Source organism: Idiotropiscis lumnitzeri, chromosome 17 (assembly GCF_059441095.1).
Source record: "Idiotropiscis lumnitzeri isolate Australia: NSW breed Sydney's pygmy pipehorse chromosome 17, RoL_Ilum_1.0, whole genome shotgun sequence".
Classification (NCBI taxonomy): domain Eukaryota; kingdom Metazoa; phylum Chordata; class Actinopteri; order Syngnathiformes; family Syngnathidae; genus Idiotropiscis; species Idiotropiscis lumnitzeri.
The window spans coordinates 12,002,037-12,021,966 of NC_142407.1; the positions used below are offsets into that span (position 1 = coordinate 12,002,037).

General features: G+C 41.2%; 3 protein-coding genes across 3 annotated transcripts; 2 read left to right on the top strand and 1 right to left on the bottom strand.

Moving 5' to 3' along the window:
- Positions 1-411: 411 nt before the first annotated feature.
- tmlhe (trimethyllysine hydroxylase, epsilon) lies at positions 412-5,349 on the bottom strand. Its single transcript, XM_088279696.1, has 7 exons — positions 4,937-5,349; positions 4,675-4,851; positions 1,974-2,253; positions 1,730-1,849; positions 1,406-1,642; positions 768-906; positions 412-668 (listed from the first exon to the last, which is right to left on the bottom strand). The coding sequence occupies exons 1-7, from the start codon at positions 5,085-5,087 to the stop codon at positions 537-539; spliced, it is 1,236 nt and encodes a 411-aa protein (XP_088135822.1). The 5' UTR covers positions 5,088-5,349; the 3' UTR covers positions 412-536.
- A 1,764-nt stretch (positions 5,350-7,113) lies between these two features.
- mpp1 (MAGUK p55 scaffold protein 1) lies at positions 7,114-13,900 on the top strand. The gene is made up of 12 exons (XM_088279205.1): positions 7,114-7,487; positions 9,890-10,018; positions 10,135-10,213; positions 10,293-10,378; positions 10,493-10,561; positions 11,499-11,695; positions 11,952-12,052; positions 12,127-12,207; positions 12,526-12,606; positions 12,684-12,886; positions 12,992-13,066; positions 13,145-13,900. The coding sequence occupies exons 1-12, from the start codon at positions 7,365-7,367 to the stop codon at positions 13,319-13,321; spliced, it is 1,401 nt and encodes a 466-aa protein (XP_088135331.1). The 5' UTR covers positions 7,114-7,364; the 3' UTR covers positions 13,322-13,900.
- Positions 13,901-14,726: 826 nt separating this feature from the next.
- vamp2 (vesicle-associated membrane protein 2) lies at positions 14,727-19,725 on the top strand. Its single transcript, XM_088279206.1, has 5 exons — positions 14,727-15,186; positions 17,710-17,812; positions 17,887-18,045; positions 18,168-18,219; positions 18,332-19,725. Coding segments are annotated over exons 1-5 (333 nt in total). The 5' UTR covers positions 14,727-15,184; the 3' UTR covers positions 18,349-19,725.
- The last annotated feature ends 205 nt before the right edge of the window (positions 19,726-19,930 follow it).

Here is a 19,930-nt window from a genome sequence, read left to right on the forward strand (position 1 = left end):
TCCATGGTTACCACAGCAGTCTCCTCAAAGTCAATGATGGAAATAAGAGTAGGACTGTGACTGCAGCTTTGTGCTTTGTGCCGTCTTCTGCATGCAAATGTCCCCCGAATGTTTGCTGGCAACAATTAAGGCAACACGCACGCACACGACCGATACTCAATTTGTTACACGGATCGAAAAGTCATATGATTGTCACGGCGGATTAGCCCTCACCGTATTGCGGAGCTGCAAGAAATATCGTAAAGTAGAATATGTGTCTCAGTCGCGAATTTATGGCTTTGCCGTCAACGACCACCCCCTGGTAGTGATGGGAAAATGAAGCTTCAAATTTGCTTCAAGAACCAGCTGTTGTATTTTTGAGTCCTCTAGATGGCAGTGTTGGTTTAAAGTAAAGGGTTTACAAAATGCCATCTACAGGAGTCCAAAAATACTACAACTGGTTCATGAAGGAGATTTGAAGCTTCATTTCCCCATCACTACCCGCTGGCCTCCCTTGACGGGATGAAAAGTGCTTAAGCGACTCCCTTGGCCTAATTTTAGGCCTGAAGGCCAAAACCCCGTGCATTGCTGAGAACATCATCCCTGCTCAGGTAGCATCCACAGAGTTGCCGTACGCCAGTGAACGCCTCCCTGCCGTGCATGACCCGCCAGTTGTCGATAAAAATCACCTGAAGTGAAAGGGATGGGAAAGTTCATGATAGTTTCTGACAAAATGCGAACTTGATGTTACTCGATGTTAACTGGCGAAAATGAGGAAATGGCCTTACTTTTCCCGGAGTGAGTTTGACCCACAGCTCATTCTCTGGTCGCCTCAGTTCCGTGGTCAACTGTCGATGAGCCACATACCAGCGGCGGACAACATCGTGAGGGATTGTGTTTATCACTGACCGGTCATAGTTGTTGTACCTGTTATAAGAGGAAAACAACTTTGAATATACACATAGCAGCGGTAACTGACATTTTTTTGTTACATTTGACCAAACAGGAGTCTTACTATCATTATCTGACGGTAAATATTTGAATCCATAAGTCGTTTTTAAAGTCACCTGTGGTAGAATTGGGAAAATGAAGCGTCAAATTTGCTTCATGAACCAGTTGTTGTATTTTTGAGTCCTCTAGATGGCACTGTTGGTTGAAATAAAGGTGTGCTTTCAGCCCAATGTTGAACAGAGGGCGCCATCTACAGGAGTCTAAAAATACTACAACTGGTTCATGAAGCACATTTGAAGCTTCATTTAGCCACGCAGCTGCTGGCACGCCAAGGCAAGCGCAACATGACAACAAACGAGCTGGACTAGACTTTGATTCGCACAAATATTAAGTTACCATGCAACCAACCAAAACAGGTCCCAGCATGTGAAACGAGTTTTCGGAATACTTAACTAACATGACTCCTACAACATACCGAATCAAGTAAACTTCATTATTCCAAGGATAGCTATTTAGGACCGGGCCAATGCCAATCATGTGGTTTTTGTGGCTGCCAGTGCTTTCAACATATTCGTGTGTGATTGGAACATGCGAAAGCAGGTCAAAATGTTCTGGCGACTGCAGACGAACAGTTTCAGCTGCATAGAAACCATCCACGAGCAGATTCCTCCCTCCAGTCCCCTCGTGCTTCAGGCAATGAAAAACTTGAATTCTGGAAGGGCCAAAAAAAAAAAAAACAGGCTGTGACAAGCAAATTGGCGCAATGTCACTTTTAAAGATGTTTTCCTCTCCCACTTACCCACATGGTTCATGGAAGTAAGTCGTGTCTGTGTGGCGGTCAAGACCCAGCTGGCTGTAGGCAGTGTCTCCTCTGGAAAAATCGGAAGTGAAGGACCACATTCTTCCATATGTGGTCTCCCTTGAGGATCAGGAAGACAAGAGATATGTTTGAGAATGAGAGGATGCCTCCGGCGTTCTTTGACAACGTGCCCACAGAAAGTATCAGGAAGCAACACAAAATAAAGCAGAGAAGAACGTTATACCTGATAAGACTAACTCTCTGCGTCACGGCCTCGGTGGCTTCGACGGTCGCGGGGACATCGTCGACAAAAGCGATGCCATACAGAAGATAGTTTTGCAGAAACTTCTTCAGTTCATCCTCGCTGCTCATGAATGAGTCCCATTTGGAAGAGGTTACGTTCGATTTTTTATAGATGTCTGCATTCCAAAGGATGCGTGGTTGTACGGTGCTCTCCTTTTTCCCCTCGTAGCTGTTCTCAGCTAGCCAACAAAGGCGGTATTTGGACGTGTGACCGCCGGGCCCTGGGGGTGCATAAAGGCAAACTTTTGTTTCGCGACTGAAGATCGAAAGCAGAAGACAATTTTTGCAGATAACAAACTATCACTTTGGGACTCTTTAATTTTCACCATAATTCGAAATGGAGTTTTAAAGGGTGTGAAAAGAAAAAGTGTGGCTTAGAAGGTTACCACACTGGCATAGTGATGGGAAAATGACGCTTCAAATTTGCTTCATGAACCAGCTGTTGTATTTTTGAGTCCTCTAGATGGCACTGTTGGTTTAAATAAAGGTGTGCTTTCAGCGCAATGTTGAACAGAGAGCGCCATCTACAGGACTCCAAAAATACTACAACTGGTTCATGAAGCACATTTGAAGCTTCATTCACCCATCACTGCACTGGCACACATTATTTGCAAGTCACAGAGAGAGCGAGATTGCTGGAGAGACTTTCATGATCTTCAAATCACAAAATCTACTACAACGATATGTTGTTCGATTATTTGCGTATTTATTGAACGTTGAGTCAGAGAGAGGATTGCAAATATTGATTGTAAAAACGAGGAAATATCTTTGTTTTGGTTTTCCCGGTTCAAGTCATTGTTCTTTACCGGAGGCCACATGCGAATACGTTCAATGTCGTAAGTACGTTCTCAACACCGATTGGCTGTCGCCTATGCGACGCCACCGAAGAACATCTGACTGTCCTAAAAAAAAAAAAAAAATAATTAAAAAATAAGCCGTGATGAACTGTAATTTAGCTAAATTAATGATATTCATGATGGCGACTGATGATGATTCGTCTTGAAAGAATGACAGACTGACAATGGCGGACTTTTTGTGACGCGCCCACCTCTAGGAAGCGGCGGTAAAGGCATCGGCATTGTATATTCGTTGACCTTTATATGCTGCGTAAGGTTTCCGATCTCTAACGAAGGCCCATTACTCTGAGCTAGAACATTTACAGAGCTGTCATTTTGAACCAGTTGATGTCTAACCTTGGTTAAACAATGACTTCTTTACGAGCATAAATGACTTGTACCATCTTAGCCATACGGTTGAAACCAGGGGCGGGCAACTCCGGCCCTCGAGGACCACCCCTGGTTGAAACAATTAAGAGCAGTCTGCAGGATGACTGAATTAAGTAACCCATTAAAGAGTAAAACAAGAGAAAAATGAAAGTGCTAACTTTTTTAATGTGTCAGAATTATACTGAACATGAGCTGAACTTGTGAAATACAGTCTGACTGTATGCTATCATGGATGTTTTATGTCTTTTTGTTCCAGCACACCTAATTCAAATTTGGCAACAAATTTCATACAGCTCAGAATAAAAAAAAAATTTTTAAATAGATTTTTTGATTTGATTTGATTTTTTTTAATTCAGGACAGTGAGGAGGTGGATTAAGGACATTGAGGTGTGGACCAATTTCCAGTCACAAGTCCTCCTCCATATGACAACTCTTGCCAAGTAATCTTGCAAAACAAGTCCTTGGGAATGGCATCAATTTCCCCATGTAGATCTTTACGAACTCTACTTCGGTGACATAATTGCTTTTACATAACGAATGTCGGTTTATCCTGGACACACCCCTTCCAAATGGCCCCGATTGGGCCTTGATGTACATTGGGGAGGGGAAAAGGGTCTTCTAGTGTTTAAAACATCAAACGATACGGGTCCTTGGGGATTGTCACCTCAGAAGATAATAATTAGCCGTCAGAGAAATGCGCAGCCACACCCTTCTTTTTTTATGCCAGTGGCAGTTTTAACAAGTCATGGGTGCATAACACGGAAACACACCAGCAATAGTATTCTGCGTTTGAAGACATTATATTATTTACTTTCTATTCTGGTTAAATATTTGTTGTGTTATTACTGTGGAAGAAAATGAGGACGAAAATTAATAAATGAGTTCTCTTCTTGGCGTGCTTGTGAATGCGCTGAAAACCATTTTGTTATTTTGTGTGGGTGTGTTTTCTTTTTTTTCTTATTTTTTTAAATACAAACAAGAGAGAGTGGACGGAAATGTTTAAAACTGGCGCAATTGTCATAATATTAGCATTAATGCCAACATCAAGTACGACACGTCGGATGTTTATTTTATTGTATCAAAAAAACAAAAAAAAACAAACGTACTTGACTGCAATTTAACTCTGGATTGAGGACGGAAGACTCTAAAATATATCTTTATTCTTATTTACAGTTTATGGGTGATGTTCACAGCAGCCGCCGATAGGACCGCGACATGAAAGTGGTGTGGTTCCTATTTATTATATATATATATATATATATGTATTAGATTTCATAAATCTGAAAAACAATAGAAAAAAAGAAAAATAAATTTAATATAAAATAAAATAAATAGATAATAAAAAAAAACAACAGAATACAAATGTATTCTGTTGTGCAAGTGGGGTTGCCTATATTGTAACCGTAATGGACTTACAAGTGATGATGAGGTGGTCATCTTCCACTTGGATGTGATCAGGTCGAATGTTGAGGTCAATACTTCCAGTGTCAAAGTTCCGCTGGTTTGTTTTGAAGTTGAAGGACAAGGTCGACTGGCAGTGATCCCTCAACCACACGTAGTCAAAATGCATCCGACTCCCTCTGTAGTCGAGCTCTGGTGCATGCATGTGGAAAATGGGGTATGAACAGCAGCTCTCGTCTTTTTAACGAGACGAGTGCCTGAATATCACTCAACTCACCCAGACAGTCTTCAAGTAAGTTCAGAGTAGATGGTGGGCTTGCGTACCCACGGACTTTGTTCACGTGTCTCCATGGAGTTCCGATTCGGGTGGAGAGGTGCTGTGTGCGCGTGACAACAGCTCGTGCGCTCCTGCTAAGCATCCGAATCATGTCTAATATCTCACAGAACAAGACCTCCCTATAAAACCGCAAAGTTTTTTATGCAACTGAGTCACAGCGAACTAACCACGGCACCGAGACACTTAAGTGTTTACACGGCGGTCTGTTCTCTTGCCCTTTGCGTTCATCAAAGCGAGTTTACTGTTAAAGGTGGATCTGCGCGTGAAGTGTGGCCGTGGTTAATTATTAAACACCTTGCATTTTGCATGTGATTTAAATTGTTAACGAGCTCTTTGTGAAAAGGTCAGTGCCCCTGCGGAAACTAAGTGAATTTGAGAATCCAGGCGTTCTTCAGCCGTAATAGCGTAATACCGTTTTCTTAAAGACACAGGCCCAATTTCCATTTTTAACTGTCTTTTAAAAAAAAAAAAAACACATTCACCAGTGGGCTTTCTGTTTGGTAATTTTGCATATCCCGCAGTGAACTATCGTTCTGTATGAAATAGAATGTTTTCGTATTTTTATTCTCTTGGAGCACTAGTACCCGTACTGACCACAGGATGTCACTGTTTTTAAACAGTACATAGTCAAACAGAAACTAAAACATGCAGTTCTGTTTTACTGCTTTTCCATATAGTCATGTTTTTTTTTACTAAATAGTACCACTTTCCCCCCCCAAAAAAGTCTCCCTTTTGTTTTCGAAGTCCTGCAAAAGATATTTTAAAACGCCGAAAGCGATAGCGACATTTAAAGTTAAAAACACGTACAGTACGTGCAGTGCCATCCAGGCACGCGTCAGTCAACATAAGACAAAGTATTCCTGTTCAAACGTCATTTTTTATCACGTTGCATCAAATCAGCCTTTTGTGCTTTAATTGATCCAAATGAATGTTTTTTTTTCCTCTTTACTACCGAGTGCATTTTAGTGGTCATTTCGAATCAAACCCATCCGTGTTTGGATATGTACAAAATGTTGCAACGTGGCCAGTTACATTGTGAGACTGCTAAACAAGCAGTCGTGCAAGCCTGGGCTTCCCTTCCTGCAGTGGGCCGCAGCGCTGTGCTGCCTTCCTGTCCGTAGGATATTTGAAGAGTTTCGGTCGCGAAAACGGAAGACTATAATCACACTCGCTGGTCATTTCATTAGGTCCGCTTTCCAGTTTCGTGTTTCCGCTTTCCTTTATTTAAATAGAATGCATCCCTACAGTATTTGTGTATTTGATGTAGACTTGCATGCTATTGTGTATTAAATAGTAATGTGTTTTTATTTTAGTTAATTATTTTTTTATGTAATTGTAAATGTGTAGATTAATGTGCTTTTGGAACATAATAAATACAATACAATTATATTTATGTAGCACATTTCACAACAGCTGCAGCTGTAACAAAGCGGTTTCCATATCCCGTCATATAAATTAGCAGGTAATTAGAACACAAATTCAAACCCATAAACACCTTTACAATATCTCAAACTTTGGTTATAAATTGCACTGTAATTTTAAATTAGATTGGCACATCAGTGCTGTTGTTCAATCCAGCTTCTTTCATCATAGTCAAGTGGCTAAGGTGAAAGAAGAAAGGGCTTCTTTCTTTCTCAGCAGCACTTAGAAACCATACCTTCGTTACATTTAGGCTAAATTACTGTAATGCACTTTACTTTGGAGTCAGCCAGTCCTCCCTCAAGCGCCTCCAACTGGTCCAAAATGATGCTGCTCGCCTTTTAACTCGAGCACTGAAGAGGAGCACATAACGCCAATTGGCTTCTCTTCACTGGCTCCCCGTGCACTTTAGAGTTCATTTTAATATACTTCTGTTTGTCTTTAAAATTTAAATGGCCTCGCCCCAGTTCCAGTCGTTGAAAAATGCGCTATATATATTGAGTTGTATTGTATTGTAATCAGTCGCCCGTATTTTGTTCTAGAACATAATGCAAGCATCAGTAAAGACTTAATTACAACATACTATCACGGAAAAATGACGGTATAAGGTACCACTGAACTTGAATTTCTTGAAATAACCAATTTGACAACGCGCTCGAGTGAACACTCATATTTGGTATTTCGTGTTCATCACGTGAAGGCAGCACGAGCCAGCCCCCTGTTTACTTGCTCTGTCAGCTGTGTGCCTGCAGTGGACCTCATGTGATCACCTGCTGCCGAGCAGAACCTTGGACTTTTATCTCAGTGACATTATAACATCAGCGGTCGTTATCAGCACTTTGCTATCCCGCTGCATTTCTTCGAGCAGAGCCTCGCGCGGACCTTGCACAGGGACGCAAATCCGGTTCACTGATATTTTTTTTCTCCTCCTTTTCTTTCCACCGGAAAGATGACGCTAAATTCCAATAAAAACGAACCTGCTGTCATATTGGAGCCTGTGGACTCCGTCCGGACAGCCCTTTCCGATCTTTACCTAGAGCAGCTTCTCCAAAACAAACCAAAGCCTGACAAGGTAAGTCGTCGCTTTTGCGTTTAATCTTTTAATAGTCCGATTTTGCTGTTTGCTTCCGGGGATGCGAGTTAGCACATGACCGTTGTTGTCTTTTAGAGAGAGAGAGGAGGGTGGGGGGTGCTTTCAGATATTTGGTAGAAATGAATGTTAAGATTTGCAGCACAATTGAACATCATGGCCGAAACAAAGTGGATAAAATGCTGAAATATATTTTGTGGAAAGCTTGAAAGCTGAGTCACCTCTACAGTGTTGCCCACTCAACCTGAACTGGATCCAGCAGGCATGGCGAAGGCTTTTCCACTTCTGGAGTCGCTTTCCAAAAATACACATGCAAAACATGTGAGGGGTAAACATTCTTCTTCCATGAATAATCAGTTTTGTTTGTATGAGAACGTCATGGTGGGTTTTGTTCAATGAACTTTAGAATGCAGCATTGCACCGTTTTGCTTAATCTCTTGTTGTTGCAGTGTGTCCAAGTCACAATTTGATGTTAAAATAGATTATGGTGCAAAGTCCTGTTAAAACTGGGAAATTATGTGAACGAATCGTCAAATGATGTGTTCGAACACATAGATTTAAATTGCCAACTCAGCAGTGAGGGAAATGGGGACATGACAAAGAAAGGAAACTTTTTTTTTTTTCCTGACCTCAGCACTTTTGTCTCGTGCTTAATGCTGATTTAGTTTGTGAGGTTTTCACAGTGCAGATTGCTGAGTAGAATGTTGACCAAGGGGCACATTGCGATTGTTGGGAAGCAACACAAGTCAACTAAGCGATATTCTAAGACTGTGGCAAGTAAAGGAACATCCGAATTTAGGTAGATTAGTTGCGACATGATCTGTGGGGGTGGTGTTTATCACAAAAATACCAAAAGTGAAATCTTTGAGGGGGAGCGTTTAGTCAGGTAGAGCTTTTACATGCCATCTTAAATTTAAGACCCAACCTCCCTTTTGGCCAATTATTAACTTTAAGAAATCTGTTTAAAAACGATCAATAATTATTAATCATGTAAATCATCTTTTTCTGATACAGTCAGACACATGCTTGAGGAAGTGTTTTATGGAAGTTACATTCCAATCTAGTGGGCCATGAAATATTTCCTGTTGACCATTTTAAGGGATACCAAAGGCTCCCTATATGGGCGGGGTGTGTGTGTGTGTGTGTGTGTGTGTGTGTGTTTTAGTTGTTTGTCCTAATGCTGTGCCACACCCAACACTGGCATTGAGAAAGCCCCCGCTCAGCATATTATCACATAACTGTGTGTTGTAAAGCGTTCTGCTACGTCTTAGAAAATTGCAGAACATTCGCACGTTTTTGCGGCTTCCACAGGTTCTTGTTTTTTCACACCACGCACACAGTTTAGGACCAGTATGACTTTTGTGATCTCACAGCGTGTCATTTAATCTCCTGGTGTACTCAAATATTTTCCCCTGACACCCCTCTGTTAAACTCAAATAGCCCACGGCCGGTAAATAAGTATCACGTTGCATGAAACCAGACTTTCACCAGTCCGGGCCTCACTCAACTATTGACTGCATGTTCAAGACAACATGCGATCCCAGGCATGGAGTTTGTCTTTTTCTGTTTGTTATATCCTCAGGAACCTCAATAATGCCTCCATGTTTCTTTTATTATCTGCCAGCAGCATACTAATTCATGCACATTGCTGTGTGAACCACGTGGGAGTGCTCTAATGTTTTTGCGGCATTTAGACAGCTGAGATAGGCTCCGGCACACCCGCAACCCTGTTGAGGTAAAGCGCTTCAGAAAATGGATGGATGGATATTTCATGACCTTGCCTGAAATGTCCAACCCGATAGCTCTTATGTCATCCGCTGTTCTGCTCAGCACCACTAGGGGGCGTGCTTGCGTGGCATCTGGGAATTAGATCGCTGCACTGTCATGCCTAAACACCAGCATCCAAAGTCAGAATGCATTTCAGTAGTTCTGTGTGATCAGTTGAACGATTTTCATAGTCTCACTTAGTATCTTTGATTAGAGGCCTCCTTGTTTCGCCTTTTGTGGGGAGGAGGCGGACAGAAGTGCAGGCCTCAAATTCGTGTCTGACCGCATCTTTGCAACTAATCGATGCTAGAAAGATGACTTCTTTACAATTGTCATCCAAGACAGTTCATGGAATCTGGCTTTACTGCTGGGATGACACTGGTGGTATCCATGACCACACGAACCTGTCGGATAAGATCATTGGATGTGTTAAATGAGGTGTTATAATGTCGGGTTAATTTTTAACCTGGGACATGTGTTGAAACTGCAAATGAAACGCTAGCAATTAGCAAAAGGCTTTCTCAGAAACGCTGAAGAAAATGTCCTGATTCAAGATGCTCTCGTTTTCTTTTGCAATATTATGATGTCTTTTTTTTTTTTTTCTGTTTTTTTTGCAGGTCGCGATGCAAACCTTTGAAAATAAAGGTGCTGAGGTTTATACTAATGGAAGTGCCAGATACGCGAATGGCACTGAGCTGACCAAAATGAAAGAAGTCCAGTTTGAAAAGAATCCCTCAGAGCCGATGGTACTTCTTATATTTGCGACACATCTACACTTTATTATTATTATTATTATTATTATTATTTTGGGCAATTTTACCACCTCCTCATTCTTCGTCTCTCGACATTCTCTCCTCTGCAGGGAGTCACTCTGAAAATGAATGACAAGCAAAGGTGCACAGTGGCCAGAATCTTGCACGGAGGATTCATTCACAGACAAGGTCGAACATTAGAATCACAGCCACTGAAGAATATTTTATGCTCTTATGACATTACACTTGTTTTTTTTTTTTCCTTCAGGGTCCTTGCATGAAGGCGATGAAATAGCAGAAATCAACGGGAAAAGTGTGACAAACCAAACAGTCGATCAGCTCCAAAAGATTTTGGTGTGTTCACACTTTATAAATGCAGTTAGTAAAGAGACTTACGCAAAACGCGACCCCCCGACCTTTTCTTAAAATGCACCATGACAATTAAACTTTGCCATCTTCTTTCTACAGAAAGAAACCAATGGAATAGTCACAATGAAGATTGTTTCCAACCAAAAGAGTCGCTCCAAAGCCTGTGAGGTAATAGCAAATTTAGAAGTTGCTTCAAAACAGTACCATTTGGTCACTTGTCATAATGAGACTATCAAACGTTGAAGCGCTTTAATGCAGACTCTTTCACGTTCACAAGCTTTTGACGTTTCATCATTCCGAGAAGAAATATAGAATTTACAACTCAATTCATCATCTTTTTGTATTTGTATTTTGTACCAAATTTGATCCGGCTCATTGCGCTTCTCCGGGAAGTCAGAAACGAGCCAAGCATACAGTTCATCAACTAAAATCTCATTTTTTTTTCTGTCCAAGTCAGGAATGAGAGGGAATAAAAATAATTTGACATTTTAATAATAACAATTTATAATTCACTTTATTATTATTTTCATTTAAAAAAAACCACACAAAATTGGAAAATTCCTGATAAAAAAATAGTATTGAAATAAATTGCCTTCTACATTAAAATTATATCAAATATAGTTTCTTTTATTTTTAAACACACTTCAATGCGTGATTAGATTTTGTGAACTTGTTCGACTTGTTCAACATTTGTGGTGATCCATGCCACTCTGTGAGTTGCATAGACCGCAAATGTTTATTAATTAATTACTAACCCTTATGACGATGTACCCTTCATTGACTTAACCTTTGAACAGTCCTCAGAGTGGAACGATAATTTGTTGTATCGACGCACCACACCATAAAACGTTTGGAATAAATAGCCGCGTGAGAGAGGCAAAATTGAGTAAAAGGCAGTGCATTCATTCACAAGTCAAACGACAACCATAATAACAAACAAGGTGTTTATTAATCCCTCTGGCAGTGGTAATCAACTCTAAATGTATTTTTTTTTCCTAAAAGCAACAATGAATTAATTCATACGAATTATGAATGCAGTATTTGGGGACAATTGGCAACACCAAATAAAATGTCCTCATCACGCTATTATACTCTGGATTTGCAGACGTACATGAGGGCCCAATTTAACTACGACCCGTCCACGGATGAGCTCATCCCGTGCAAAGAGGCCGGGCTACGTTTCCAAACTGGTGACATCATTCAAATCATCAACAAGCAAGACCCCAACTGGTGGCAGGGCACCGTCGAGAGCAGCGCTGCAAACTTCGCTGGACTAATACCGTCGCCCGAACTCCAAGAATGGTTTGACACATAGATCATGTTTATTATGTCATATTTATGCGGGCCTATGAACACCACTGGGACAGTCTCTCAAGCTTAGGAACAATGCTCAGCATGAAGGAGTACTCCTAATTTGAAGACGTGAATCATTTTCAGAGTTTGATGGCAACATTCAATTGTGGTTAATTCTTTTGAATTGGAATAATCCAAATGTGCACATTGTTGGCAATGTAAAATGTAATAAAATGTTGGTCAAAATGTTTGTTTCCTCCTACAGGAGAGTGGCGAGTAAAAGCAAAGCCAAAGACAGTCCGTCCTGGAGCCCATTTGGGAAAAAAAAGAAGTGCAAAGACAAGTACCTGGCTAAGCACAGCTCAAGTGAGTTTTTGACTGGGTTCATTTTTTTTCCCGCTCCCATTGAATTGTTTTCTTACAACCAAATTTTATTTCAGTTTTTGACCAGTTGGATGTGATTTCTTACGAGGAGGTTGTCCGGCTGCCCGCTTTCAAACGGAAAACGTTGGTGCTAATTGGTAAGTTGTATTCCTCTGCTACTTTACAAATATGCATTTTTTTTTTAAAATCTATTTTCGTGATGTGTTAAGTCACCTCAAAAGTAGAAATTTAGCATTATATTATAATTTAGCAAAATATGTGCGTTAATACAAAAAAATAAAAAAATAAGTAATAATATTTAATAAAAAATTAATAATAAATTATATATATATATATATAATTTATTTATTTATTTTTACTATTGTTCCAGCATTAGTTGGAATGTTGTCTTCTCATAATTAACTCATGACAACATTGAAGCATATGATTTAAACGGTGGAATGTATTTTGAATAGGTGCACCTGGTGTTGGGAGGAGTCACATTAAAAATTCCCTGATGACCAAATATCCTGAGAAGTTTTCTTACCCCGTACCACGTAAGTCGTGCAGAAGATTGAACAATTTGAAACGTCGCTCAAACATAAAGTTCACGTTTCTAACATGTACTGCACAGACACCACCAGAACGCAACGTAAGGATGAGGAGAACGGACAGGAATATTATTTCATCTCCAACGACGCCATGACCAAGTGCATCTCCGAAAATGAGCTACTGGAGTACGGCAGCTTCCAGGGAAATATGTTCGGCACCAAAACCGAGACCATCCGGAAGATCCACGAGCAGGGCAAAATTGCACTGCTGGATGTCGAACCACAGGTTTGGATTGTACACGCTGTTGTTACGCCACACTGAAAAATGCGTGAACCTTCGTTTGGATCATTTATTTGAACCATTTACCGTGTTTATTTCATTTATTGTTAGACGTTGAAGGTTTTGCGGACTGCTGATTTCGCTCCTCTCATGGTGTTCATCGCACCCACAAACACAGCTCCTCAGGTGACGCATCCTTGCTTGAATCACCAAAAAGAATATTTGACTCCAGGAAGGTAACTTTCGGCATGTTTCTGATCGTAGACGGAAAACCTGACAATGATCCAGAAGGAGTCGGACGCCATCCTGACGGCCTACAGACACTTCTTTGATATGATCATCGTCAACAATGATGTTGATGAGAGTGTGAAAGGCGTGGAAGAAGCTTTGGAGCGGGTCACCTCCACTCCACAATGGGTGCCTGTCTCGTGGGTGTACTGAAAGATGTCAAGACTCCGGCGTGCTGTCTTATTTGTTTTATTTTTAAAGCGGTGCAATATCACTCCTTACACAAAACCTCAGATCTTGTGATGTCCCAAGACTGAATATGTTTTTTTTTGGTTAATGTTAATTGTCAGAAACATTTTGCATGTGTGCATTTAAAAAATAAAATTAAAAAAAAAAAAAAAAAAAAGCAATATTTAGAAAGAATTATATTGAAAAGCTGAGAACCGGGAATGTTTATTATTCGATCAGTGAGTTATTTGTGTTTGAGGCTTTTGAGGAAGCTTTTGGATCGTTTTAATGCCACACAACTTTGTGATTGTTGCATTGTGGGTAAATACAAACTAGGACCGTAACTGTGAAAGAAATCCTTCCTTTTTAAATCATTGGATTTTATTATTACGTCATGTCATCATTTCTTCCGTTATTACAGCCGCACATACTGTATAACTTTCCACTCAAAATCATTTCAATCAATGAGAAATTCACCTGTCAAAACTGTCGCATCAAATTGTATACCTCGTAGACACTTTAGAGGCACTTTTACAAACATTAAATTTCTCAGCCCTGTTGCAACTGCTTCTTTGATTTTTTTATTTCATAGAGAGAAGAATGCGACTTCGACTGAAATACGGACCTGCCTTGTGTTTTACTGTTACATTAATGCTCTTACCACCAAATTTTCCTCACTTCCAATTAGAAATGCAGTAACCAGTGGCTGTGTCATTAGAATTGGAGCATTATTCTCCCAGCCATCCATGTTTTACACTACTTACCCTGTTTCAGGGTGACGGACGAGCTGCAGCCTATTCCAGCTGACTTTGGGCAAAAGGCAAATTAAATCAACATCCTTTCACACTGTCACTAAGTAGGAATCAAGTTGGGTGAGCGTACGAATGCTCTTGAATCACTATTAAGACAATTCAGCACACTTGTAAAATATCCTGCTAGTCAGTAGTACACCACTGAGTCAACTAGTGTTCACTAGTGTAGCAAAACAGTTTACTAGTAAAGATAGTAAAAGACAAAAAGTGGCACTAGAAAGAGACAAACCGTTTCTAGTCATCTTGTGCAACCTTCAACTAGTGTGTGGAGATGTCTCACGAGTGAAGACATGGACCTTCGAAAATACTAAATAAATGTTCAAACGGCTTTGAAACAAGTGCGCAAAACGATGTTCCTAACGAGAATAAGTAAACTAGCTTTCAGGTGGGTTCTCCTGGGTCCACTCCATGTTTGATCAAATCCACGCTGGACGGACGCCACTGTGCTGCTGGCCACGCCCCCTCTCGAGGTACGCCATTTTGTTGACAAATCCTGAAGACGACCCAAATAAACTTCTTTATATGAGCTTCCAACCTCACTGTAACAATGACACTTAAAACGTGTTAGGGGGGAAACACCTACTATGTGACTGTGGACGTGTATCGTTTAAAAAATATCTTCTCACGAGTGATTAAACAGCTCATTTAGAAGTCTCCGGCCACCCATTTTAACATGAAACTCGCCTCGGTTGACGTCACCAAGCCATCTTTGTCCAGCTAATCCAAAGTGTTTGTTATACCTTCATTTGGTTCGGTCTCTCGTCACTGACGGTACCAGTCTGCTGGTTCTCTCACATACGAAGAGGGAAAGGCTTATTATAATAGCTAAGTGGACATATCTCGACGGTGGATCCGAACCAGTGCCCCTCCTCGGCTATATAGGCAGAGAACGCCAGGCTAAGCATCCAAAGGGAGCCAGAGGCTAGAGAGGAGCGCACAAGGCAATTCGCATCCATCTGCCAGCCACTTAGCACACGCTAACATTTCCAACCCGGATTTCAGCACAGCTGTCTAGCCAACACCGCCACAACAGAAAATGTAAGTATTGGGACGAGTAAGCTCATTTCTTTGTGGATTGAATACATGATTGGTTTTCCACGGAAAGATGCTGGCGAGCACCTGGATGCTCTTTCGTCAGTCTCTCGTTTGTATTGTGCTGCGCGTTTGTTTTATTTGACAGCTGTCTGATAATGTCATTCGAACAACAGAAAATAATCGTTCAGGCTAGCCTTGAAGCAAACGGAAGCTTCGTTTGTATTTGGGATTTTTGAGGTTTTAGACGAGCCGTGTTTATTTTTCTGCCTCGTCTCGTGTCGCTAGCTGCAGCCAGCCAGCACGCACGCATTTTTTCCAGTTTGGACCGGTTCTGTTTGAAAGGACGTCGTCTGTATCGTTGCACGCACGCTAATTAATCCACGTTCGTTACAAAATAGCCTTTTTGTTCATGTCGAACATTTCATTTTTGGGTGTTGAGGCGCGGGTGACGATGGAGCTATTTCTAGAAACATCAAGGGCATATTGTGGAACTTGTCTTATTTCGATGGTGTTGACCCCGAGGCCATTTTCTCGTGTAAATTCTATTTGCTAAATGGAAAACATACCGTCTTATTTAATGGCATTTTATCATCTGTAAACGAGGTCCGGGCCTAGTTTACGTGATATTTGCAACCTTCTGCAACGGGGGGGTGGGGATAGCCTAGCCTCTCTGTCGTCGATGATTACGCGAGGGTGGATATCTAATTATTATTATAGATCACAAAATTCCACTGTAACCATTACAACGTCTCCCCTCTGACATTTTAAAGTAGTCACACATGTTTTTGAGAGACCTGAAAGAACGCAGGATAAAGAACAAGATGGCTAAATCAATCTTTTCGCAAATAGCAAGAAATCCCACAATCCGCAAATTAACCGCAACATTATAACCCAGCCTGTGTGCGTTTGTTGCCTTAAATCTCGATTTATTATCAAATTACAGTCGACCGTTTTTTTCTTTCGCCTTGAATCAAATCCCCCGTCAAGGAACCTCCCCACTGCTGCTGTCGGCAGCCACATTATTTATAGGCCGTGAAACGTGATGTTTTACTGGCTGTCATGTGACCACGGTTCTGGTTGTATCGAATTGAAAGGAACGAAGGGTTTGAGAAGTGCGAGAGGTCACAATGGACTGGAAGCCAACTGATACTGGTCAGGACTGGAGCGGTGCTGTTCAGTGCTGAAATGGCTCTCTCCAGTGCTGAAAGTCACGCATCGTGCTAATGACTGCGAGGATCCAGAAATCCTGTTAGTTTTATAAACTGCAGTGTAAAATGATATCTCTCCATAGTCTACATTTTTTTCACAGCCATTAACGCAATAATACAATATTATTTTAAAGGTTAAAGGGGCTAAATGTATTTTGCTTAACATTAAAAGTAATATTGTCTGAGGACTGTACAAAGACAAGACATTGTGCAAGGCCAGGCGTCCTAATAAGATCTGATCTTGCTGATCTGAGCTGATTAAAATTTGAGGGGGGAAAAGCAAAACAATGCTTGCAGTGTCTTTTTAATGACAGCCTATACGCATAGGATTAATTGAGCATTTTGAATGTTGTGGATCGTAAATTGAGCAGTTATGAGTTATTGCCACTGAAAATACAACAAAACAGTGCAATATAGAATGTGTAAAAACACAAAACAACCAGGGATGAATGAAAAGTTTCCATGGTAGCCTACTGTTATGGTGAACGGATGTTCTTGGATTGCTGAACTCTTTGTTTGTATATGACTCCTGAGCATTGCCAATAATATGACGCAAGGAAAGGTCAGACCATTTGGCCAATTATCCAATAGGATTTCATGTTGTTGAAGGATTAGTAATGCGTGTTGGTGTTAAGGTGACCTTTATACACAGTTTTGTCTCACAGTAGTGGAGTAGCTTTGTCACAATTCATATTTGTGATGAGGCATCGTTTTGTTTTTTTTTTATCTTTGAGCATGCTAAATTGAGCACGGTGAGCATGATTTTTACATGTGGTTTTCTCTTTTTTACATGAAGTTAAAAGCTTACATTAGATTAGGATGCCATGGTATTTGATATTTGTCATGTCATTACGACAATTAGGCACGCCTGCTTTTGGAGCTCGGCTTGTTATTTTTTTCCGGTTTTCGCGTCAATGTCACGGCAGGGAGGCAAGCAAGGTAATATTGCTCGAATTTTAAGTTCTGTTGTCTAAAACGGCGCCCGATCGCCATCGCCATCGCTACTCTTGTTCACTTGAACCTGTGGAAGAATAAAAGTGTTTTGCACAATAGTTTAGATTTATTGACATCAAACGTGAGCTGATGTGATCACCTCCACAAAATCAAAAATACCGTGCCGATCGATTCTCCACTTGCACAGGCTGACGCGGACAAGAGCAGGAATGCGCACACGAACCCCAGGTGGTTCTATTTCGGATATTTAGCTACGCTAAGGTCATGTCAGCCGGCGGGTATGGATCTTTCGAATTGAATTTGCAAATGCCGAACTGCAAATATCAGAAAATTACTGTTTTATCCCCCCCGCCCCCATAACTAGGTCTGCCCCAGCTGGAGCTCCTGCACCAGAGGGAGGGAGTCAGGCTCCCCCTAACCTCACCAGCAACCGCCGTCTGCAGCAGACACAGGCACAAGTGGACGAGGTGAGAACAAGTCCTGGCATAGCAAAAGAATAATCCGACATCCTTTAAGTCACGATGTTTGTTCCTCTCCGCAGGTGGTGGATATCATGCGTGTAAATGTGGATAAGGTGCTGGAGCGTGATCAGAAGCTGTCCGAACTGGACGACAGGGCTGACGCTCTGCAGGCTGGAGCCTCTCAGTTTGAGACCAGCGCTGCAAAACTGAAGAATAAGTACTGGTGGAAGAACGCTAAGGTGGGTGACGTGCACAACATGCGCAACACTTTTGAAAATGGTCTGCGTTCTATCCACTTGGAGCACAAAGTTCTTCTGATGCATCATGTGACCACTTTGTCTGTTTTATCTTCTGACCACAGATGATGATTATCCTGGGCGTGATATGCGTGATTGTGCTCATTGTCATTATCGGTAAGAATTTTTTCCATCTTGATCGGGAATATTTATTGGTAGTAGCGCACATTGACGAGAGTTTGTCCAAACGGACTTTGCCATGACTCATCTCTTTCCCCGCTCCCCGCAGTGTACTTCAGCACCTAAGAAGAGTCACTTCCTACCCCAGTCTAATCCCAACGTCCTTGCTTCAGAAGGAACCCTGAAATTCACGGCAAAAGGAATCACAGATATTGAGTTAATGTATCTTCCCCGATTGGCTTCAATAGAACACCCCTAAACTCTTCCGGGCCACATCATTTCCACCACCTCGCCTCTGGACACCCCCCCACCCCCTGTCAAATATTTGTCTCGTGAGTGTGCGGCCCTGCATCCGTTCCGGGTCCTCTCGGCTTCTCTAACCTGCCATAACGAGAGCCAAACACTTGTGATGATGCAACAAACAGAAAAAGGAAACAAATGATTGGCAATGATGATAGTTACATGACTGATCGATATCTGGTCATTTGTAGAGTTTTATTCTGGTATATACTGTTTTGTAGGTGTGTGTGTGCGAGTGTGTGCATTTTGTATTTTTTAATTTTTTGTATTCATTTTCTGTATGCTTCAGCGTCGACTACTGCCTAATATTCAAAGTGTGTATCTTGCATGTTCTCCGTCCCCTGCTTACTCTTTTTATTTATTTTTTTTCCTCGCTTGTATTTCTGCCCAGTGGCAACAATCGGAGTCAGCAACAGAATAGATTCTGTTGGATTTTCGCAGTCACCATCTCCAGGTTGAATTTACTTGAGAGTTGAGTCAGGGCGAAGTTATTGCTCACAGGTATCGATCAACACAAAGCAATGCATGACTTGTTCAACTATCGCTTGGTAATTAAATTTAAATCTGACCGTCTCCTTCCCACCGTTCTCTTTAGTATCTCCGGCCGTCTCCCTCGTGTCTTTGCAGCATGCTTGAATGCCCGATCGTTTGAAAACTGCCATAGTACCGTTGGACCAATGTCTGTAGCTGTTTTTTTTGTTTTTTTTTTTTTTGTATTACGTAGTGTCTTATTTCGAAAACATTCCTTCATTGCCGTCTAGTGCAAATGCTCTTACTGTAGCACATGTAACTGTAAGTATATTTAAAATGCGCGACGAAACTAAGTCAGTCATACGAAACAACAGGACAAAAAAAATGATGAGGTCAAAGGGTAAATTTGGTTGGAGTTAGGATCGGCATGTGGTGTCCATCATTAATGTTAGCTACTAAAAATAACTTTTAACTGTGGCTTTAGTGGCATCGTCACAAACATGAGTCTTAATTTACACACTGTTCAAACCTTGGTATTGAAATTTAGTGAAAAAGAAAAGGAAAAAAAAAACTTGTTTTTGATGACGCTGTCACGCTGGGCTGTAACCAGGCCCGAATTTTGCAGCCACACCTCCATACGAAGAGCACATGAAACAGTTCAGCCTCGTTTGCTATTTGAAAAAAAAGGCCCAGAAATTCACAGTCATAATATTTCTTGAAAAAAAAAAATAATAATAAAATGCATTCCTTGGCAGTGTTCTAAGTGGCTCTCCCTTTAGGTATGCATCATTAAATGTAATAGATTCTATTTTTCTTATCGTGTATTTTTGTGTGAAACAGACCGGCGAAGAGGAAGTTCCTCTGCTTCTGTCTGGTGTGTGTGTTTCCGTTTTTACAATTCAGCTGTGTGTGCGTTATACACTGCCAAGCAACAAGC

What these genes read in the sequence shown, in the direction of transcription:
- tmlhe (XM_088279696.1), bottom strand. Translation starts at nt 5,087, where the DNA reads ATGATTCGGATGCTTAGCAGGAGCGCACGAGCTGTTGTCACGCGCACA. An exon ending in CTTACTTGAAGACTGTCTGG is followed by an intron (nt 4,852 to 4,936) that starts GTGAGTTGAGTG and finishes TGCATGCACCAG; the next exon opens with AGCTCGACTACAGAGGGAGT. An exon ending in CAGAGAGTTAGTCTTATCAG is followed by an intron (nt 1,850 to 1,973) that starts GTATAACGTTCT and finishes CTGATCCTCAAG; the next exon opens with GGAGACCACATATGGAAGAA.
- mpp1 (XM_088279205.1), top strand. Translation starts at nt 7,365, where the DNA reads ATGACGCTAAATTCCAATAAAAACGAACCTGCTGTCATATTGGAGCCT. An exon ending in ACAAACCAAAGCCTGACAAG is followed by an intron (nt 7,488 to 9,889) that starts GTAAGTCGTCGC and finishes TTTTTTTTGCAG; the next exon opens with GTCGCGATGCAAACCTTTGA. An exon ending in AGGATTCATTCACAGACAAG is followed by an intron (nt 10,214 to 10,292) that starts GTCGAACATTAG and finishes TTTTTCCTTCAG; the next exon opens with GGTCCTTGCATGAAGGCGAT.
- vamp2 (XM_088279206.1), top strand. An exon ending in CACAGGCACAAGTGGACGAG is followed by an intron (nt 17,813 to 17,886) that starts GTGAGAACAAGT and finishes TCCTCTCCGCAG; the next exon opens with GTGGTGGATATCATGCGTGT. An exon ending in ACTGGTGGAAGAACGCTAAG is followed by an intron (nt 18,046 to 18,167) that starts GTGGGTGACGTG and finishes TTCTGACCACAG; the next exon opens with ATGATGATTATCCTGGGCGT.